The sequence below is a fragment of the Leptosomus discolor genome, chromosome 2, assembly GCF_034619465.1.
Source record: "Leptosomus discolor isolate bLepDis1 chromosome 2, bLepDis1.hap2, whole genome shotgun sequence".
NCBI classification, from domain to species: Eukaryota; Metazoa; Chordata; class Aves; order Leptosomiformes; family Leptosomidae; genus Leptosomus; species Leptosomus discolor.
The window spans coordinates 122,168,651-122,190,658 of NC_141392.1; the positions used below are offsets into that span (position 1 = coordinate 122,168,651).

The 22,008-nt window shown below is 47.7% G+C and overlaps 1 protein-coding gene across 3 annotated transcripts; it reads right to left on the minus strand.

Annotated features, from left to right (window-relative positions):
* Window positions 1-1,273: 1,273 nt before the first annotated feature.
* Window positions 1,274-21,725, minus strand: ENPP5 (ectonucleotide pyrophosphatase/phosphodiesterase family member 5). Of its 3 annotated transcripts, none has more exons than XM_086460346.1 (5): window positions 21,703-21,725; window positions 17,688-18,557; window positions 13,052-13,228; window positions 4,803-5,068; window positions 1,274-3,158 (listed from the first exon to the last, which is right to left on the minus strand). In XM_086460346.1, the coding sequence occupies exons 2-5, from the start codon at window positions 18,508-18,510 to the stop codon at window positions 3,027-3,029; spliced, it is 1,398 nt and encodes a 465-aa protein (XP_086316472.1). In that variant the 5' UTR covers window positions 18,511-18,557; window positions 21,703-21,725; the 3' UTR covers window positions 1,274-3,026. The 3 variants fall into 3 exon arrangements, with proteins under 3 accessions (XP_086316472.1, XP_086316473.1, XP_086316474.1); XM_086460347.1 differs by lacking the exon at window positions 21,703-21,725 and adding an exon at window positions 19,108-19,127; XM_086460348.1 differs by lacking the exon at window positions 1,274-3,158 and having other exon boundaries at window positions 4,353-5,068; window positions 21,703-21,724.
* Window positions 21,726-22,008: the final 283 nt, after the last annotated feature.

Below are 22,008 nucleotides of genomic sequence, written 5' to 3' on the forward strand. Positions count from 1 at the left end.
CAGTTTGTATGAATTATTGATCTTGAAAGGCAGCAGCTGATTTCCTTTTGAAGAGCAAAGCAGATGAGAAGCAGTAGCTTCCCCCTTCCTCAAAGCTGTGATAAAGGAGATACCCTACAGTAGCTTGTGGTGACCATTGCAGAGTTGCATATATTCATACAGAGCGTATTAATTTAGGGGAAGTTTCTAACGCTACTTCCCAGCAGTGAAGACTGATGTTTCATGATGCTGACTGCCTCTCAACTCTGGGCAGAGAACCCTTAAAACATCCCCCCCTCTGGATTTAGAAGCTGCTTGTCCATTAGCACTAAGGAAACAGTTCCAGAGTTGAGCTGATTTCAACTATAGGTCCAAAACACTTGTTTCAGGGGAAGTTCAACTTGCTATAACTTGAGAGGGATGTTCTGTCTATGAAAGTAAACCAACATCATCGTGCACCTCCAAGGATCAGACCACAGGGACAGAGGAGATTTACTTTAATAGGCATGTACCACTTTTATTTTTTCCCCCCAAAAAACCCAGTAATAGAGATGTGTTAATAGGATTCAGATCAGGCTCTCATGGAAAGGCTGTCCATTTGCAATGCTGCAGATACCACTATTGAACTTCCCCTTTTCATGGGCTTGCAACAATTTCTGTGGTGCTAAATGCTTGCGTTACCTCTGCTGTAGCGTGAGCATGCCCTTTCTTGAGAGGAAGGTCCAGCAGCCCGGGAAGGGTCAGGAGGGCATCCCTGGCCAGCGCTGAGGGAGGGGAGCTGAGCTGGAAGGCCGCCTGTTACACTTGTGTTCTGCAACACAGCCGGACTCAACAACTGCACCTTTGTCATTCTTCCCCCGCACCACTCAAGATTCTGTTACTACACACTTGGGAAGAGTCCTTCATCTGATAATAGGTGCTTTTTTTTTTTCTTTTCTTTTCTTTTTGAGCCCACATTTATTGTAAACAATATTACTGCAGCTCTTTACCAAGAAAGTCTGGAAGATTTTTTTGATAAAAGAACCTATATTACCCCTGCTGGTAACAGACAGCTGCTATTTCCACATACAGCAGCAAGGTGGGAAACGAGGTCTTTTACAGAAGAATTTTGACCGAAGATTCTTTAGTTCTATCACGCTTCCAGGTATTTTTAATAAAGGCATACACTACATAGAGTACAAGAAATACTTGGGCTGCACATGAACTACAGCCATTCTCCCCAGCTGTGTGTGTCCCCCCCCAGTTCAAGGTTTTCCAGAAGTGTTTTTAAATGAAGCAAGTACTCCACGCTTGGTAGCACTATAGCAAAGATATATTTCAACTTCAACATTTCCAAAACAAGAGGGAACAAAGAAAACATTTGACATCTCAAAGTGTGCTTCACAGGCAAATAATGAAAGACAGAATCATGCAAGCTTCTCTGTTTCCAAGCTTAAGTTACAAGCAGCATACAGTGTTCTCAAATGCACTTTCCAGTAAACTTGTTTGTACATCATAAAAAGTATCATATACACAGAAACCAAATCCCACATCCTCCCCAGCCCAAGAGGTAGTCTGAAAAAGTCTCACATCCCATCAGAGAAAATGTTATTTTTTTCCTCCAGTGCTTTTGATTACACCCAACAACTTAAAACAGTGTTTAACACTGGCTAGACAAATACCTTAACAAGGGGCACCTGCAAGTACTCCTAAGCAACAAAGGAAACGTGTTTAAACCCAAACTGAAATACCCGAATGCTGAAAGGATCTCTTCAGGTTTCTACATTTTGCCCTCCTCAAAGAAGGGCCTTGCAGTGCAACACAGAACAACGACTTTGAAAACTCTCATGACCGCGTTCCCAATCTGTTTTGAATATTACTGTTCCCAAACCCTTCCTGAAGGGAAACCTACTGCTCTTCCTTGTTGCATGTTTGGGCAGGTAAGCTTAACTGCCAGGATGACTGAACAACTTCACCCCCTCCTTAAAATCAAGGGTCCCTTTGGCTGATGACAGTACTGCACCTGTCACAATTAGAAAAGTGGGAGTTTAATGACCACCTCTGAGGTTACACTCCAGTTACTGTGACATCTGCCAGTGACATCTGCCAGTAAGCACTGCTATGAAATCCTGCAGTATTTCTGTTAAAGCAGCGTGTTCAGAGTGAGAAAGTGTGTAACTGAAGTAGCTGCAGGTGGGGACGATACCATCTCCCATTTTCACTGTTACCCCCTAACCAAGCCTGCAGATCTTTAAGCACACATTAACTTTGTCATACGATTCATTTTTAAGTTGCAAATAGGCAAGAAAAGGTGGACTCAATGCATCAGTTTGCTGTCTGCCCTTCTGGAAAGTAGCGAGGGAAGCGATGAGGAACAACTCAGAGGTTTAGGTTTTCTACTCGGACTTCCCCAGCCTCTCTAGCAACTACTGCGAACACCCTTACTGCTTTCATCCTTCAGCTTGAAAAGCCCCTGCAGCATTCCGTTTTAGCTGGCAGCAGCAAACTAAACCGAAGAAATACCTACTGGTCAGCGCCACAAAGAATCAGCTTTACAGCGTCAGGCACGCCTAAGCCAGGTGTTTTCCTTCAGTGTTCTCTTCAGAAAATGGCAGCGCAGGAAAACAAGGCAGCGCACAGAACAGGAACAGCAGAATTGCTGAGAAGAGTCAGATGAAGTTCCCCAAGACTTCATGCATAACCCCCAAATGAAGGGGCTGTCCTCCAACAGATCTGCTAGTTTCCTGCCTTCCTAGAGCTACTCTTGCAGCTAGACTGTCAGCATATTGGAGTATTTCACTGCCTTCCCCTCTCAAGCATTCTACTGCACCTACCTGTGGTCTCTGGAAACTTTCCACGTGTTTGCAAGACAGCTTACTGCAAAGCAAGCGTCCCTGCTGCCAGAGAGGAATCCAACAGATTGCTTCTGACCCACCGAGCACCAGACAGCTCGTAACGTGGCACCAGAGAGTCATCACTGGGGCAGCAAGAAGTCAGCTCACTCCTGAACTCACCTAGATGTCATCCATTAAGTCCGGAATGAAGTTCAGCAACACGAGTTTTGTACTTCAGTCGGTCACCTCGTGCGGCTCCTTGCTAAGCCTGCCAGCAACCCTCCCAGCGGCAGTGCCAGTCACACCACCAGCCTGACAGAGCACATCCAAGGCCAAGCTGTTCCCATCTTTGCCCTCTGCTGGGTGCTGTGGATAAAGCAGTAAATTGCACTTACAGAAATACCAGACCGAGTATTTGTGTGAATTTTGAAAGAATTTCTTTCTCCTTCAGGCATCGTACTCAGAAGCAAAGTGCAGAGAAATACTCACTCACACAGGGAGGGAAATAAATTCAGCTTTTAAACAAGTCTGACAACTAGACAACTTTTCTCACTTCATGCCACGTTTTCAGTACAAATCTTAGTCAGCAGCTTCTCACCTGCCACTTAAATGAGCTCATCAAAAACCCCACAACTACAATAGCAAGCAGATTTATTACCCCACTCAAAAGAATCAGAGTAATATATAGTTTTGTTGACTCACGATTAAAAATTTTCCCTGACACACACTTTCCTCTGGAAGAACAAACTCCAGTCTTAGACCCTTTTTCATACTAAAGTGTGCTTTTTCAGATTTAAGAGTTTATATGGCTTAAGACTTATACATCTGTTCCTTAAATTGTACATCTAATCCTACTCATCACAAAGATCCACCTAGACATACCAGATACAACACAAGACAGCAACCCAAACTCACACTAGAGAAGAGTCTCCAGCAACAGATCAGATGTTACACCCAGTGACAAGCTTGACACCACTCCGAAACCAGCTTGTACAAGTATGTTCCTTGACTAATTCATCTGCCTTATCCTGAAAGGACCCCCTCATCACAGAAATATAAAGACTCCATTTGGATACACAGGTGTTGTGCTTGTGTGCATCTTTAAACTGCCAGCCACATGGAATTCCTAGAAAATTTAGTCCAATGTACAGGAAACAACAGAAAATGCAAAGACCTATATTTACCTAAATTAAAAAAAGGAAAAAAAAAAAGTCAGGTAGTTTAATGCTGATTGCTAAAGGCAACACCACATAGATTCATGTTTTGGGACCACAATTAACACAGTAGTTTAAAGAAATATGCCTAACTCTAAATTTAGACACTTAGCACTGCATGACCTAGCTTAATAATAGCGCTGGCTTCTGCAGGCTTTAATCCACTAAGCTATCTGTAATGGTGATCCATGCAAAAGCTTCCTTGGGCAGGGAAGAAAAAAAAATCCCAAAGAAGTCTAGTTACATTCAGTGACTTGTTAGAATCTAAGAGACTTTAAAAAAAATCTCTCAAAGAAGAACAAAAAAACCAAACAAAAAACCAAACAAAAAAAAGAGGGGTGTGGGAAATTAAATCACTGTGTAAGTTTGTGAAGCGCAGCTCAGTTGATGTTATTTCCCTAAAAGTAGCTCAGAAGGAGGCATTCAGGGTCTATCGTCACTACGTGTCCACGTACATCTACAGCTTTCCGGGCTTACCTAGGCTATTGTCAAGCCCTGAAAGATTTAAGTGGTTGTAGGGTGAAACAGAAACATGCACCTTCCCTGCGTACCTAGGATGTACGTACTCCAGTGCGCCAACGGATCAGCATCTGTTTCCTTTTACTCCCCATCTTTATGCTGACCCACCTCCATTATTTCTTTTCGTATAAGCTTACTCCAAGCACCTAACAGGACATAGTACCAAGCGTTAGTAACCTTGCAGCAGTGGCTGGGCAGCTTCAGTACGCTGCATTTGCACGGCATTTGCTTGGGTGAGGATAAAATGCTTAACAAAAACTCCAATAAAAACCATTACGAGAGAGCTGCCCAGAAAGACTCCTGCGACAGTAGCATAGGTGTCTCCTCCAAAGGCTACAGGACCTTCTTCAGCCAGCATGTCTTTCACAGCGTGGAACGAACCATTGTTTGGCAGCGGGTTAACACCAAGTAGATGGCACAGTAAGGGGTACAAGTCCGTAGCATTCATGACTTCTTTGGTGGCATTCTTTCTGAAAGCAGGCCCAAATGCCAAAAAAATTGGATGCATTTCTGGTAAGGTGTTGTCATATCCATGATTACCAACTAGAAATAAAAGATAGATAAAGGTCAATATTCTGAAACTGCAAAAGGAGCATTGAACCTTTTTTCCTGGAATTAGCACGATGCAGAAGAGGAACAGCCATCATTTATTCTTGCAGAGGTTTGGAAGAATTAGTTTGATCAACAGCACAAATGTCTCCTAGCAAATACCAAGTGTCAGAACTACAAAGAGAAAATGCCTTTAAAAAAAAGAATGGAGAGCACTTGTCCTGGGTTACAGTGTAAAATGTGCCAAAAGAAAAATATATTCTATTACCATCTTCAGGAGCTGTTGAGACCAGGTGGGGCGGTGCTCCCTGCCTCCCCCCCCCCCCTGGACTATCTCCTGTTACTGGGCACAACAATGCCTTATCGCCTGACCCATCGGTAACTCGCTCCTGGGCTATCTCCTGTTAATGGCCCATCAAGGAACTGCCTCACGACTCCCCATCCCATTGTGAGATGCTCCGCCCGGGGAGGGGGGGGGAAGGAGCCAAGCAGTCCATGCCAAATAAAAACGGAGATTTTGAACACCCTAGCAGCCTTTCTTCCACTGGATTCCCAGAGGAGCTTTTCCCCCCCCACTGGAGTCCCAGAGGACAAGAGCTACCTGCCGACCACTGGACCTTCGGAGGAAGACCAGACTCTTTTACCTGATTGCTGCTTCCACAGAACTACACCCATCACTTCAGGAGGACTGCAGCCAGCATCTTATCGGACTGCTACTGCCACCCTAACAGGGGGTCAGGTTGTATTCCTGACTCTTGTCAGTGTAAACCAGTGGGTTGTTTGTTTTTCCCTGCCTTGTGTTATATATATATATATATATTAGTAAAGAACTGTTATTCCTATTCCCCATATCTTTGCCTGAAGGCCCGTTAATTTCAAAATTATAATAGTTTGGAGGGAAGGGGGTTGCACTCTCCATTTCAAGGGAGGCTCCTGCCTTCCTCCACAGACACCTGTCTTTTCAAACCAAGACAGATTTTGGCGCCCAACGTGGGGCTCGAGGGCATCGAGAGATAAAGGAATAACGGTTTTTGTGCATTGGATATAGATTCCTTGTTAAGTGGCATCATGTGGGCTAGTTTATCCTGGTTCGTGTGGCATGTGGTGGTGGCTGTATTTCTCCCATTTGCAGGCCCTTATCTAAACATGGGTCCTATAACTAAGGCTACCGTGACTGTTATCCAGTTTGTTTTATGGATTAATAAGGTGAGGAATTCATGGCTTATTAACTTCCTCTGGAAGGCGGGCACATGGATTCGGAGCTATCAAACACTAAATGTATGCTTTTGGGGTTACTTTAATAATGGTACCTACTGTGAGGAAATGACACCGGGAGAAACTTTCTCCCAACCCCTAACCCAGCTCTTTGGGTCTACTCCACCAGTTTTCGAAGGATTCAGAGCTTTCCTAAGTGCTAATGATATCATACAGTGGCTGGTGTTGCTGATAATCCTGTTTTATTCAGTATTCAGAGATCAGGGGAGATTGGCTTGGATAACTACCCTGACTAGGAATGCTGCTCCAGAATCTGACCCTGCCTCACAGCTCACATCAGAAATGAACCACTCGGATTGGGTGAAGGAGATACGTGAGATGGGCCAGATGCTGAAGGAGTGCATTCTCTCAGCTGCTGGGAATCCCTCCTCCTGCCTTGAAGAGGGAGAGTCTAATGGTGCAGCAGTAGAACCCACAGACGTTACAACCGTCCAGGTTCCAGCTGAAACGCAAGGGCAGTCAGAGCCAGCAGCAGTCGCCCCTGTGGAAACGAGGAAATCTAAGATGAAATCAGACCACTCAGTTAAGAAAGGAGGGCCCTCAGAACCTGCAGGCGAGCCAGTGGTTGAGATAATCACCGAGTCCCTGACGTATGACAGTCTCCGTAATCTGCACAAAGACATCGTACGGCGGGGGCGTGAGGCTTTTACAACCTGGTTACTTCGGGTCTGGGATCTTATGGGTACGGGTGTGCAACTGGATGGCAGTGAGGCAAGGAATTTGGGACCCTTGACTCAGGACTCAGGTGTCAATCTGGTATTTGTAAGGGAGCCGGGGACCCTTTCCCTTTGGGAGCGGCTTTTAATGAGTGTGAGAGAGAGGTTTGTCCACAGAGAGAGAATGCAGGAGCACCATCACAGAATGCGCTGGAAGACCCTTGAGGAAGGGATCCAGCAGCTGAGAGAAGTGGCAGTATTGGAGGTACTCTTTGGGAGGGATGGACAACATGGTAATGACCCTGACAAAGTCAGGTGCACAGGGCAAATGTTGTGGAATCTGGCAAATCTAGGGCCATCTGAATACTCCACCTTCATTGCAATGATTAATGCAGATAACGACCGAGAGACAGTGGGTTCTGTCACGAGCAAGCTTAGAAATTTTGAAAGCATGATCAATGGCCCAATGCAGGCTAACGTTTCTGCTGTGATTAAGAGCCTACAAGAGGAGATGAGGGAAACAAAGGAGGAGGTGAGGAGGAGCAGTTCCCATCTGGCACCGGTACAAGTCACAGGCCCCAAAGTCGGAGCCCAACGTCCCCCAGCTAGAGGGAGAGGGTACACCCCACGAGCTGAGCTATGGTACTTCCTGCGCGACCATGGGGAAGACATGGGAAGGTGGGATGGGAAACCCACTTCTGTCCTGGCAGCACGGGTGCGTCAACTCAAGGAGGGAAACACTAACCGGGGGAGTAACACTAAAGTGAAGGTAGCCTCAACCTCCCAGGACCGAGCTGCCAGATATTACAGAAGGGAGGATGATCTGACAGATCCCCTTGAAGGAACCTCTAGTATGTATGTCCAGGAAGGAAATGGTAACCAGTGCTAGAGGGGCCCTGCCTCTAGCCAGGGAGAGGCACGGGAAAACCGGATATTTTGGACGGTGTGGATCCGATGGCCTGGCACGTCAGAGCCACAAAAATACAAAGCGTTAGTTGATACTGGTGCGCAGTGTACCCTAATGCCATCGGGACATGTGGGGGCAGAACCTGTTTCCATTGCCGGGGTAACGGGGGGATCGCAGCAATTGACTCTGTTGGAAGCCGAGGTGAGCCTTACTGGGAAGGAGTGGCAGAAACATCCGATTGTGACTGGCCCAGAGGCCCCGTGTATTCTGGGCATAGACTTCCTCCGGAACGGCTATTACAAGGACCCAAAAGGTCTCAGGTGGGCATTTGGGATAGCTGCTGTGGAGGCAGAGAGCATTAGGCAATTGAACACCTTGCCCGGACTATCAGAAAACCCATCTGCAGTAGGACTCTTGAAGGTGGAAGAGCAACAAGTGCCAATTGCCACCTCGACAGTGCACCGCCGGCAGTATCGGACGAATCGAGATGCCGTGATCCCCATCCACAAAATGATCCGCGAGCTGGAGAGTCAAGGGGTGGTCAGCAAGACCCACTCACCCTTCAACAGCCCCATTTGGCCTGTGCGCAAGTCTGACGGAGAATGGAGATTGACTGTGGACTATCGTGGCTTGAATGAAGTGACTCCACCGTTGAGCGCTGCCGTGCCGGACATGCTGGAACTCCAGTACGAGCTGGAGTCCAAGGCAGCAAAGTGGTATGCCACTATTGACATTGCCAATGCTTTTTTCTCCATTCCTCTGGCAGCAGAATGCAGGCCTCAGTTTGCCTTCACCTGGAGGGGCGTACAGTACACCTGGAACCGACTGCCCCAGGGGTGGAAGCACAGTCCCACCATCTGCCATGGACTGATCCAGGCTGCACTGGAAAAGGGTGAAGCTCCGGAACATCTGCAGTACATCGATGACATCATTGTGTGGGGGAACACAGCAAAGGAAGTATTTGGGAAAGGAGAGAAGATCATCCAGATTCTCCTGGAAGCTGGTTTTGCCATCAAGAAGAGCAAAGTCAAGGGACCTGCCCGAGAGATCCAGTTCCTGGGGGTAAAGTGGCAAGATGGACGGCGTCAGATCCCCACCGAGGTCATCAATAAGATCACTGCGATGTCTCCACCAACCAGCAAGAAGGAAACACAGGCTTTCCTAGGCGCCATAGGTTTTTGGAGAATGCACATTCCTGAGTACAGCCAGATTGTGAGCCCTCTGTACCTGGTTACCCGCAAGAAGAACGATTTCCACTGGGGCCCTGAACAGCAACAAGCTTTTGCCCAAATCAAGCGGGAGATCGCTCATGCGCTAGCCCTTGGCCCAGTCAGGACGGGACCAGAGGTGAGGAACGTGCTCTACTCTGCGGCCGGGAACAATGGTTTGTCCTGGAGCCTTTGGCAGAAGGTGCCTGGAGAGACTCGTGGCCGACCACTGGGATTCTGGAGTCGAAGTTATAGAGGGTCTGAGGCCAACTACACTCCCACAGAGAAGGAAATCCTAGCAGCCTATGAAGGAGTCCAAGCTGCCTCGGAAGTGATTGGCACCGAAGCACAACTCCTCCTGGCACCCCGACTGCCGGTGCTGGGGTGGATGTTTAAAGGAAAGGTTCCCTCCACCCACCACGCCACTGACGCCACATGGAGCAAATGGATTGCCCTCATCACACAACGTGCCCGTATTGGAAACCCAAATCGCCCTGGGATTTTGGAGATAATTACGAACTGGCCGGAAGGTGAAGACTTTGGCCTCACTGACGAAGAGGAGCAGGAACAAGTGACGCGGGCTGAAGAAGCTCCACCGTACAACCAACTACCAGCAGAGGAAACACGATATGCTCTTTTCACTGACGGTTCCTGTCGCATCGTAGGGATGAACCGGAAGTGGAAAGCAGCCGTATGGAGCCCCACACGACAGGTCGCACAAGCTACTGAAGGAGAAGGTGGATCAAGTCAACTTGCTGAACTCAAAGCCGTTCAACTAGCCCTGGACATTGCTGAAAGAGAGAAGTGGCCAAAGCTCTACCTTTATACTGATTCGTGGATGGTAGCCAATGCTCTGTGGGGCTGGCTGGAAAGGTGGAAAAAGGCCAACTGGCAGCGTAGGGGAAAACCAGTCTGGGCTGCTGATGAGTGGAAAGATATTGCCACTCGGGTAAAGAAGCTACCTGTGAGGGTCCGTCATGTAGATGCTCATGTCCCCAGGAGTCGGGCTAATGAAGAACATCGTAACAACGAACAGGTAGATCAGGCTGCAAAAATAGAGGTGTCCCAGATAGACTTAGATTGGCAACATAAAGGAGAGTTGTTCTTAGCTCGATGGGCCCATGATGCCTCAGGCCATCAAGGCAGAGAGGCCACTTATAAATGGGCACGGGACCGAGGGGTGGATCTAACCATGAACAGTATCTCCCAGGTTATCCAAGACTGTGAGACCTGCGCTGCAATCAAGCAGGCCAAGCGGGTGAAGCCTCTGTGGTACGGTGGACGATGGTCGAAGTACAGGTATGGGGAAGCCTGGCAAATTGACTACATCACTCTTCCCCAAACCCGTCAAGGCAAGCGCTATGTGCTGACCATGGTGGAAGCAACCACTGGGTGGCTGGAGACCTACCCTGTGCCTCATGCTACTGCCCGGAACACCATCTTGGGCCTGGAAAAGCAAGTTCTTTGGAGACATGGCACCCCTGAGAGAATCGAGTCAGACAACGGGACACATTTCAAGAACAGCCTCATAAGCACTTGGGCCAGAGAACACGGAATCGAATGGATATATCATATCCCTTATCATGCACCAGCTGCCGGGAAAGTTGAACGGTGCAATGGGCTACTTAAGACTACCCTAAAAGCACTTGGAGGGGGGACTTTCAAAAATTGGGAACTGAACTTAGCAAAGGCCACCTGGATGGTCAATACCCGAGGGTCCATCAATCGAGCTGGTCCCGCCCAGTCTGGACCCTTGCACACAGTGGACGGAGATAAAGTCCCTGTGGTACACACGAGAGGTATGTTAGGAAAGACTGTTTGGATTAATCCCACATCAGGCAAAGGCACACCCCTCCGTGGGGTTGTTTTTGCTCAAGGACCTGGTTACACTTGGTGGGTAATGCAGAAAAATGGGGAAACCCGTTGTGTACCACAAGGAGACCTAATTTTAAGTGAGAACTCTGTGTAAGGTTTCATTGTGTATATATGTATATATGTATCTGTAAGGGGGCATTGGGTTGGGTATGGTGCAGATGGTAATAGAATAAGGGGTGGATTATGTCCTGGGTTACAGTGTAAAATGTGCCAAAAGAAAAATATATTCTATTACCATCTTCAGGAGCTGTTGAGACCAGGTGGGGCGGTGCTCCCTGCCTCCCCCCCCCCCCTGGACTATCTCCTGTTACTGGGCACAACAATGCCTTATCGCCTGACCCATCGGTAACTCGCTCCTGGGCTATCTCCTGTTAATGGCCCATCAAGGAACTGCCTCACGACTCCCCATCCCATTGTGAGATGCTCCGCCCGGGGAGGGGGGGGGAAGGAGCCAAGCAGTCCATGCCAAATAAAAACGGAGATTTTGAACACCCTAGCAGCCTTTCTTCCACTGGATTCCCAGAGGAGCTTTTCCCCCCCCACTGGAGTCCCAGAGGACAAGAGCTACCTGCCGACCACTGGACCTTCGGAGGAAGACCAGACTCTTTTACCTGATTGCTGCTTCCACAGAACTACACCCATCACTTCAGGAGGACTGCAGCCAGCATCTTATCGGACTGCTACTGCCACCCTAACAGGGGGTCAGGTTGTATTCCTGACTCTGTCAGTGTAAACCAGTGGGTTGTTTGTTTTTCCCTGCCTTGTGTTATATATATATATATATATTAGTAAAGAACTGTTATTCCTATTCCCCATATCTTTGCCTGAAGGCCCGTTAATTTCAAAATTATAATAGTTTGGAGGGAAGGGGGTTGCACTCTCCATTTCAAGGGAGGCTCCTGCCTTCCTCCACAGACACCTGTCTTTTCAAACCAAGACAGCACTGTTTAAAAAAAAAAAAAAAAAGGAAAAAAATAAAAGGTAAGCTCACACGGCAGCACCAGCGCCGGCATGCTACGCTACATCCAAGTGTCCTTGATTTCCCTCAAGGAAAAATCCATGACTGACTGTCTGACAGGCTGTCTGACTCCTCACAGCAGACAGAACTTAAGCTCTGACTGCTTGCACACCTTGTTCAATTTTGTGCACTATCTACTCATCAACAAGGAAAAAGTTTACAGGTGTCACCAGTGGGTCTCCAGTGCCCCTTCCTTATGGGGGCACTACAACCCCTGAACAGGTAAATAAACACGCAGGCACAAAAAGCTGCTCTCATCAGCTATCGACAGCTGAAAAACTTGGTAAGTCTTGCAGGTAACGCTCTCAGCTTCATAACCACCAGTGAAGCTTAAAGGGGTTTCAATTAAGAAACTTAAGAACTGACCATATGACACCTGTATTTTTCCTCCTGGCTAACCAGAAGTTACAGCTTACCGTCTCCATTCTACCTATAATAAATCTCAAAACCCCAAGGTGAGGAACTGAAAAAGCCTCCAAATCGTCCAGCATGCCACAACACACACAAAAGTCACTGGGGCGCAGTAACGCAATATTCTTTCTAGCAGTAGAACAAGGTTACTAGAAGTGTAGGAATCCAGAGAAGCCGAGGACTTTCAGAAAGCACTCTTGTACTTCCAACCCAACCCTTGTCCAGTAAATAAACAGGACATGATAAAACACTACTCATCCTCGACGCAACAAGTTCAGTTATAACTTCTTTTTTGTTGTTTTAATCTCTCAGGAAGCGTTTGTCGGTTTGCTACACCTCACAAGGAGACCTCAAGTATGTGGCCACTAAGACATGTGAATGATCTTATCTCAGCAAGTTTAATTTTTAGAAACAGCAAGTCCAGTTCCCCTGCTCTTATAGTAGGGCGCTTCCCATCCCGTCAGGGAAAAAAAGAAAAATAAATTCTACACACTCTGCTTCAGAGCTTTCCCTCCCAGTCTTAAAAAAACCCAAAAATTAACATTGGTTGAGATTGGGAAAGAAAGAACCACATAAAGTCTCTGACTAGGAAGATGCAGCAAGACAGTGTAAAGACAGAATACTTACGTAGAAAACCATCAGACTTCTTATACACAATTTCCCATCCTTTATCAGCCACTGCTAAGATGGGCTGAATTCTACTGTTGTGTTTGTAACGCAATCTGTCTGGAATCTGCTCCTTTTTATACACAGTCATGTTGGGATGAGCACTGGCCAAAGCTTCGTATACTTCATCCAGTTTGCCTTCAAACAAACACAAGAAACAAAACACAAAACATACCAATGCATTTACTGAACTCATCAGGACTTTAAACACAACTGCAAGAAGAGGGCAAAAGCACTTCCCCAAAAGCCAGTTACAGCTGCAAGGGAGAGCAGCGGATCATGACGCCACAGAGGTTACTGCGAGAGATCCAGAGCGTCCTTCACAGCAAGATCACACCTGGCATCAGACTTCACAGCCTATTCCTACGTAGTAAGCGCCTTGCTAATTTTAGAAAAATCCCTTATTTCATAGTTACCAGAATGCAAACTTCTCACAAGAATGAGTGAAAATGAGCATTCACTTAAGTCTCACAGAAAAGAAACCAGCTGCTCCTAGCTCCATGCAAAGCCTGAAAGCAAGAAGATGGCTCCTACACCTGTTCTGGAGGTAATGTGCACCTTAAGGCCATATCCTGCCTGTCTCCCGGTTGGCTAGGATGACAAGTGACACTTTTTATTTATTTTAAAGCAGTTCAGTTAGTAGTTGCTTTCTTTCAAAAGGCCAAAGAGAGCAGTCGCTTTGTTTCTTGGCATCTCTGAAAACTGATTTCTACGTGGACCCAACTATTTATTTCTCCTTCCACAAGATCCTCCAATAAACAGCTACATATTTGACCTCGCTTCATTCCCAGTTTTGATCTTCTACCATTCTGATGACAAGTTTAGCCAATTTGGGGAGGGCAGCTCGTGTGTTGCTATGCCCCACGTAAGATCATCGTATTAACAATGAATTACCTCGGGACAGGCAAAACTAGCACTGATCTTTCAACAGACGCCCTCAGGCCACAGTCCAGACGCCACTACCACGCCAGGAGCTGTACGAAGATCGCAGAGGCCCAAGCAGGGAACACATGACAGACGAAGAGAGAGGTGGGACAGGCAGATGGAGATGGCACTCTTGGTGTAGGGCTGTCCGCCACGCCGCGTGTTCAGTAACGGCTCACAGCACCGCCTACTCCTCCGTATCCGCAGCGCCGACTCCTCTCCCTTCCCGAGCCACCTACGGCACGGCGAGCGCAAACCCTCAAGAGCTGTGCTGACATCACCAACCAAACAGACATTTTCCACCCCCAATTCTGTATCTGCTTACTTCCAGTTTCGGAGCTTTTCTTTCCAGTAAAAGACACTGAACAGCCAGAAAGCAGCTGGCCAAGCGGGACCACCAGCGCACAGAAAGGAGGAGCCAGGACAGGAAGATGAAAGCCAGTTCAGGAATCTGCATCTGAGCAAGTTTCTTCAACTCCCCCGGCTCTATTTAAGCGCGGATTCCTGTTGAGGGCTACGCAGCACATCTAACAGACTTCTGTTACCTACCAAATAACTCCGCTCCACCACTTATTTCAGGACTTTGTGCCCCCTCCCCCCCCCCCCCCCCCCCCCAATTCAGTCGCCCAGCCCAGCTCACAGCTAGTCCCTGCAGGCCAGTTTCAGCGCTACAAGGTCGGAAGCACGGCTGGAAGGTGTTTACACTTTCTTTGTGGCCAACGCTGCCGTTTTTGGCAGACGAGTGGGATTTAAGCACATCCTGTCATTTTGACTTATTTCTCGCTATTCTGCCTTCACAGCTAGCTGTACGTCCTGCAGCAGCTGATCCTGCCAGGGAGCTCTTCTCCGACTGTGCTTTACTTTGAAATGTAGTATATTATATATATAATATAAATATATATATAAAAATATATATATAAAATACTTATACCACTTACTTTGCTTACTGAACAAGTGCTTACTTTGACCTAAGGCACCGCCTGAAGTAAACCAAGGATAAAATCCTGTATACCATTTACAGCGTGCACGGAGTTTTGAATATATCTCAGGAAAAAAAAATACTTGGGAGGAGATGCCCAATGTCTTTAAAGAAACCCCTCAGTTCCTAGGATCCAGTACAGAAATTCTGGAGGAAAACTGGAAATAGATTAATATATAATATTTCTTATCTCAAATTGGCATAAAAAAAAGAATCACTAAACCCAAGTAACACAATAAAGGTCAAGATTAGACAGCAAAAGTCCAGACATGATAGAGATAGTTACAGCAACAAGAAAAAGGACTCCGATCTAGCATTTTTAGGGCTATATTAGTAACAAAATTAATTTTGGTATGCCACGATGGGATAACAGGGAGGATTAGCCCCAAATACAGCAAACTATGCTTTTACACTAAATTTATTATTTGAATTAATACATTTATATTAAATGCAAGAAAAAGACCAGCAACACCAGCTGTGCTACAGGTACCACTGTCACGAACATAAAACTAGTTCCACGCACACCAATACACCAGTATGGTTAAATAATGGCTTTAACTCCTCTCTCTGGGAAGAAATACACAGCCGAAACACGCAGTTAAAGAAGGAAAACTCACTGTGTAGTGAAGAATAAGGCCACTTTGTAATGAGGCATGCATACATATGTACCCATTGCTGACTGACTAACTGGCCTTTAGAGGTAAGAAGGAAGACAGGTATCTTTCACAGTGAGCCAAAGGTAGGACACCAGGTGGAATCCTCCAGTCAGGCTGTGGGGCTCAAGGAACACAAAGACTTGAGCAGGAGAGACAGGGAGGGCAGTTAGCAAGAGCTGGTTCTGCAGTTTGGAAAAGACCCAGGGTGGGCATGCACCACAGGACAAGTTCCAGAGTTGAACCATGAGGAAGACTCAGATCTTCGTCCCCAATAACCACCAAGGACCACCAATGGAGGCGTAACTTGGGCGGACTGAGGCGGGACTATGGGAGGAAGTTATGTTAATGAATTCTTGGAAATTATTAGAATAACCCGACCTTTTCTTAGAAAGGTAATAAATCAAGAATCCTAACGCTTGCGCGCGCACGTATGAAAGAAGCTATCCCCCGTGCTGCCCGGCGCCACAATAAAGAATTCCTGCTTCCTAACACTGAGTTGTTATTGAGTTTTCTTTGATTCAGCTGCATTTGTAAGGATTCAAATTGTGTCCTCGCTGCCTCACTAAGTTTTACCATTCCCTTGGTTTAAGCCAGACAAATGGAATAACTGTTGACGAATCAGTCTTACTTAAGTACATGTTATTTCATAGCTAAACAGAGAATGAAGCTCATTTCATAATAAAAGTTACAGCTGGCAACATGGAAGGAAGGAATTTTAGCTGTGCTCAAAACTAATTCTTGTTTATTGGCAGTGTAATAGATACCTGAACCTCTGGGCAAAACCAAATCCAAGCTATTTCTGAAATCCATTGAAATGGCTTTTTTACTATTCTGTCATCTAACTGCTGCAGAGATACTATTTCTTTCCAGCGTTTAGCAGACAGGAGAATCAAGTTACGCATCCTCAAGTTCTCATTTACTGCATTAGGGACGTTTCCGCACTAAAGTTTACTTTTACACCTCCTTTATTTGGTAATGAGAACACCAATGCTTGTCTCTATTGGGGTGGAGCTCCCAAACTCAGCTCTTCTGTCACCACCGAGAGAACCAGCGCCCAGCTACAAGCACCGAGTGTGCTCAGGCAGCCCATGACCTCAGTTCGGGCAGCTAACAGTCAAGTCCAGAGTATTCTTGACTAAAAATGACAAAGAGACATTTGTTTGCACATTTAGAAGTCACTTAAGTCTGCAAAATACCCTTCCTGCTGGGGCGTTAAATACAACGGGCTATCCATTAGTGATGCAAATGTTACAGAAATCTTAAACCCCACCTTTTCAGAGGGCGACCTTAAAACTCAACTTCCAAATTGGCACCCCTGCCCACACAAAAACTGCTGTTTTCCAGGGTAACACAATCACACCAAACGGTTATAACTTTTGATCGTCAAAATAAAGAGCAGCACCTCTGTATCAGTGAGACCAAACACACCCCTGCCACTTAAGCAAACCCCTCAGTGACTGCAACCGGACTCCAGATTTGATTCCAACAGTATTCTCGCCCATCACTATCACACTAACAATGGTAAGGACATAACTGGTTGGCTGTTCAGTGAGATGCAGGGGAAAAAAACAACCCTACAGCAAACCACAATGGCTGGCAGCTAATCAAATAGCAAACACAGGCTTTCTTTTTATCAAAGGTCCCCATCTGGTTTCAGTTTACTGTTTGAGTTAGAAATCTAATTCTTCCGCTATGGCTTCTGATGAAAGGCGAGATATGTAACATTCGGTTGTTATCTATCTAGCACGCCATTCATCCTCGATAACGCCAACGCCGTTAGATTATCTTACTTCTCATAAGGACTGAAGGGTAGCTGGCAATATTAGTCAACAACAGACAGATTTGCTCGCTTTTTGTTCAGAAAGTTAATCCAGGCTTTTGTCAGAGCTAGCAAAAAGAACAAAGCAGTGATCCTTGTTCAAGGCTGATGTCCTACTGGCATCAGTGCTGCTACCACCACTCCAGTTAAGGAACGAAGTCCATAACGTTTCAATGCTCAAGTGTTTTCTTCAGAGAATTCTATCGCTATAGCGCCTACCTTCTTTTGGCAAAATAGCTACTGCAGGAGAATGGTCAATGACGTCATAGAGCTCTCTGCTCACATACTGATCAAGCTCAATGAGCCTTTCCGAGGAGGACTGTGACATTCCATGATCACTTGTGATGATGACATTTATCACATCCCACAGCTTGGCTTTCTTCAGTTCAGACATAAGGTAGCCCAGCTTTTTGTCAATATCGCTGATTACCGGTCCCATAAGAGGGCTTTCTGGGCCCAGAACATGGCCCATCTCATCAGGCTGTTCCCAATACAGGAGACCAAAGTTTATGGGTTCTTCTGCTGTAAACCAGTCCATCAGCCTAGCGACTCTGTCTTCGAAGGAAACAGACTCATTGTAGGGCATGTAATAAGTAGGAAAGACTCCATGTATTTTCACATCTGTTCCAGGCCACATAGCTGCTCCTGTTTTATGTCCGTCCCTCTGGTTCGTCACCCATATTGGGCTGGCTTCTTCCCAGAACTTGGAGTTATGGATAATCATTTTGTTCAGAGAGAAAGTCTCATTCAGAATAGGGTCATACATCTCATTAGCAACTATGCCGTGGCTTTCCGCATAGAGACCCGTCACCATTGTGTAATGATTCGGATACGTTTTCGTTACAAACACGTTAGTGACCTGTTTGACGTGAACGCCATTCTCCATGGCATAATGAAAATTGGGAGTTGAGACTTTATAGATGTAATCCCACCGAAATCCATCAAAAGATACTAGCAACACTCTGGGCTGGGCTGGCTGGAGAGACAACGCACTTGGAAGAAATCCTAAGAAAATGGCCAGGATTTCCCAACAACATTTCATGGCTATTCTCGAAGGTATTCGTCCACTCTTCTGAGGCAACACGGCATCTGTTGAGCAGAGACAGAAGATTTGTTTGTGTCCCGGTTTGACTGGGATGGAATCCCAGCCCAGCCATGCTGGTCAGGCTGCTGGCAGTTTCAAGCCAGCCAGGGCAGCTGACCCGAGTTACCTACAGGGGTAGCCCATCCCGTAATGTCATGGTCATTGTAAAGGGGGAAGGTTTGCTGAGCAAGTGGGGGGTTTCTGCTGGGGTCCCTCCTGCTCCCTGACTGTGGGGGCCAGACATTCTAGGCTGAGTATAACTTCATGTACTCTATTTGTTTTGCTGTTTCATTAAATCTGTTCTTGCGTCAGCCCTCAGATCTCCTCTCCTTTACCCAGTTCCCCTTCTCAGCTGGGGAGGGGTCATCGAGTGACAGAATAACTGCTACAGGTTAGCCCCGGTACGGGCTGAATGTTGACAAACAGGTTAACACAAACTGTCTAAGCTGTAACTTAGTTTTAAGAATGAGTTACTACAATATTCCTTCTGTATTTATGCAGCTTGTCTTACTAACACTGAGCCCTCCAAATACAGGAATGAGACCTTTTACCTACCAGTTACATTGATATCCCAATTTCAGAGATGGGACGTGAGACACTACAATTTGTTGAACGGAACACAGTTCACAAAGCACCTTCTTTATCCAACACCACTGCCCAACATCTTCCTTTTTTCCTTCCTGCTCCTCACACATAGGAACTCCTGTTTTCAAGTATTTTCTGTACTGAGAGTTGTAAGAAACTGTGCTATGAGAAAGCTTCTGCTTGTTATGAGTTAAGATGTAAACAGGGGCAGTTCTCACCTTGAGAGTAACAAGGTCCATCTCCACCAGAACTTTATGACCCTCATTAAAATCTCCGGAGCGTTACCTCTCTTCTGCCCAAGCGTGGCACTGACAGACTGGCATCACGCAGCGTGGCAGCGGATGGGAGCAGTAAGTACACCCTGGAACTGGAGGACTCTGCCCAGCTCCCATCAAGGAGGGGGGACCAGCGAGAAACCATCACAGCTTCTCAGCCCCATCACTCAGCGTGGGATTGCTAAACGTGCGGAGCGCAATTTCTAGTGGAGAAACTAGCAAACAGGCTTTGAATTTCAGGTACAGCAGTGTACTCATTAAAAGGCTTTGCTGCTTAAAAGGTGTCTGATCAAGAGTTAGACAAACAAAGAGCAGGAACATCGTTTCCCCAACATTTTATCACATCTCTAACCTGATCATAGCTTGTCCACATAACCGAGCACAACTAATTGTGACCCTTCCTACCAAAGGTCACTTCCAGTGCACCGACAGCTTTACAAGCAGGAACTTACACAAGTCATTGTGCAGTTTAAGTTCTCACTAACAACTTAGGTCTCTGAACGGACTGGAAAGAGGTGGTTGAAAGATTCAGCTGTGAGCCACTGGAAATACCACATTGGTCGAGCAAGCACCGTCTGTCCTTTCCAGTCAAATACCACCGATACACGACTACAAGCAGCACAAAGTGCACGAGAAATGCAATGCAAGTCCCGTCCGTGAACTGCATGAGATGGCGACCACTACACACCGCACCCTGAAGCACTTGCTCCCCAGATAAACATTCAGCACTAGTTCTGATCATGTGACTCAAGGATATTGACTGCTCCTAGCTATGACTGGCATCCCTTATCTGACAGCATGACAAAACGACACACATGATTTCACGCTGTATTGGGCTGTGCTCCCCTGCCCCAGCTTCCCTCTGCCCTTCCCAAACACTTCCTTGTTCAAAACTCTGTTACCTAACTCAAAGTAAGATCCCTGTCACCCTCTCACACAGGGCTTCCCTACCTGTCACTGACCTAAAACGCTAACGCTCCCCACTTCTTGCACAACAGCATCATTTAACCACAAGACCAGATACTGTTCAGTTCAGTCCTGCATGTGGACCGTACTGATACTCCACACAGCTTCCTTTAGGTTCCCATTTTAGCAACCCCCTGGAACGAGTCACTGCTGAAATTCAGCTGGAAAACAGTGACTGGCCAATCAATAAATCCATGTTAACACCCAGAGTACGTAAATATCCCAGTTAATATAAAAACGTGTAGTGTAACAAGCACCTGACTACCACTGCAACAATGGAATAGGATTTGTCATCTTGGGAGAGCACGAGGTGTCTTCCATGGGAAATTTTCCTCCTCCAATTCCTCAGCTAAATCCCTCATATGTGTATCTACGCTGGAAAACAGCACAGGCACTTCTGACTTGCAGTCAAGTGTCACAGTGAACTTCTGCGTCTCCCAAAATTAAAATCCACGCCTGCTAAGAACAAACTGACACTTCAGAGGCTCCAGTGCCCTCCCAGCAAACAACACAGACCCTAAGGCTCAGTTTCATCTGATGTGAGATTTCTTTCAGCTCAATCTGAAGGAAGAAAGGGAGAACACACTGTGTGTCCCTCTGCCGAATTAAGTGTAGCCCAAGGCCGAGTCATAAATTCCCCTTTCTGGGGAGTGGCAAGTATGAATTTAAGTCCTCTCAAGTGAAATCAGGTCCTTACTTCTGAGTTTTACACAGCTGATGATGTCAACATCACCCAACTCTTTAATTGCCTATTTTTAATAAATGGGGGTTTTTCAAAGCCTTCCTATACTGGTCTGCACTGGGTACGCAGTGGGCACGCCTGCTGACCCAGGCCTCTGCAGAAGCCCAGCACCACCCAGCACAACCCTGGGGTCCTCAAGGGGCTCTGGGGGGACAGAGGCACCTGGCTGTGCCCGGCAGGGAGCTGCCCCACGGGCACCCCGGAGCTGCCCAGCGGCCCGGGGAGCGCCGCACCCGGGCGAGGGGCAAGGGCAGGCGGGCAAGGGCGGGCAGGCCGGCACCCCCGTCCGCAGCCGCCTCTGACCGCCGCCCGCCGCCTCCGCGACAGGATGGCTCCCCCCGACCGCCCCACCCACGCGAAGCCAAAGCCAGACCCAGACCCAGACCCAGACCCGAGAACCCCACGCTCCCACCGCCGAGAGACCACCTCGACGCCCAGGGCAGCCCCCACCGAGGCCCACGCAGGCCTAAGGACACGACACTCCCGCCCCGCCCCGCGGAGCGCCCGGCCAGGGCGACCCCAGCCTCCCCCGGCCCGGCTTCCCCCGGCCCGGCCCCCCGAGGAGCCGCGACCCGCCGTTACCTGCCGGCGGCCCCGGAGCGCAGGCGGAGCGGCACCATCTCCCCGCCTCCGGGCTGCGGCGGCACGTAACGGCGCTGCGCCCCGCCCCGCCCCGCCGCGCCCCGTCAGGAGAGGCCAGCGGCGCTGTCAGTCAGCGGCGGGTACGGGCACGGCGCGGTGAGGGGGGCGGGGCGGCCCGGAGGAGGCCCCTGAGGCGGGGGGCGGCGGCGGCGACGGCGGCGGGGCTGTACCCGGGTGTACCGGGGTGTACCCGGGTGAGCGGCGGTTAACGCTCCTCGGGCGCCCCGGGAAGGGCCCGGGCCAGGC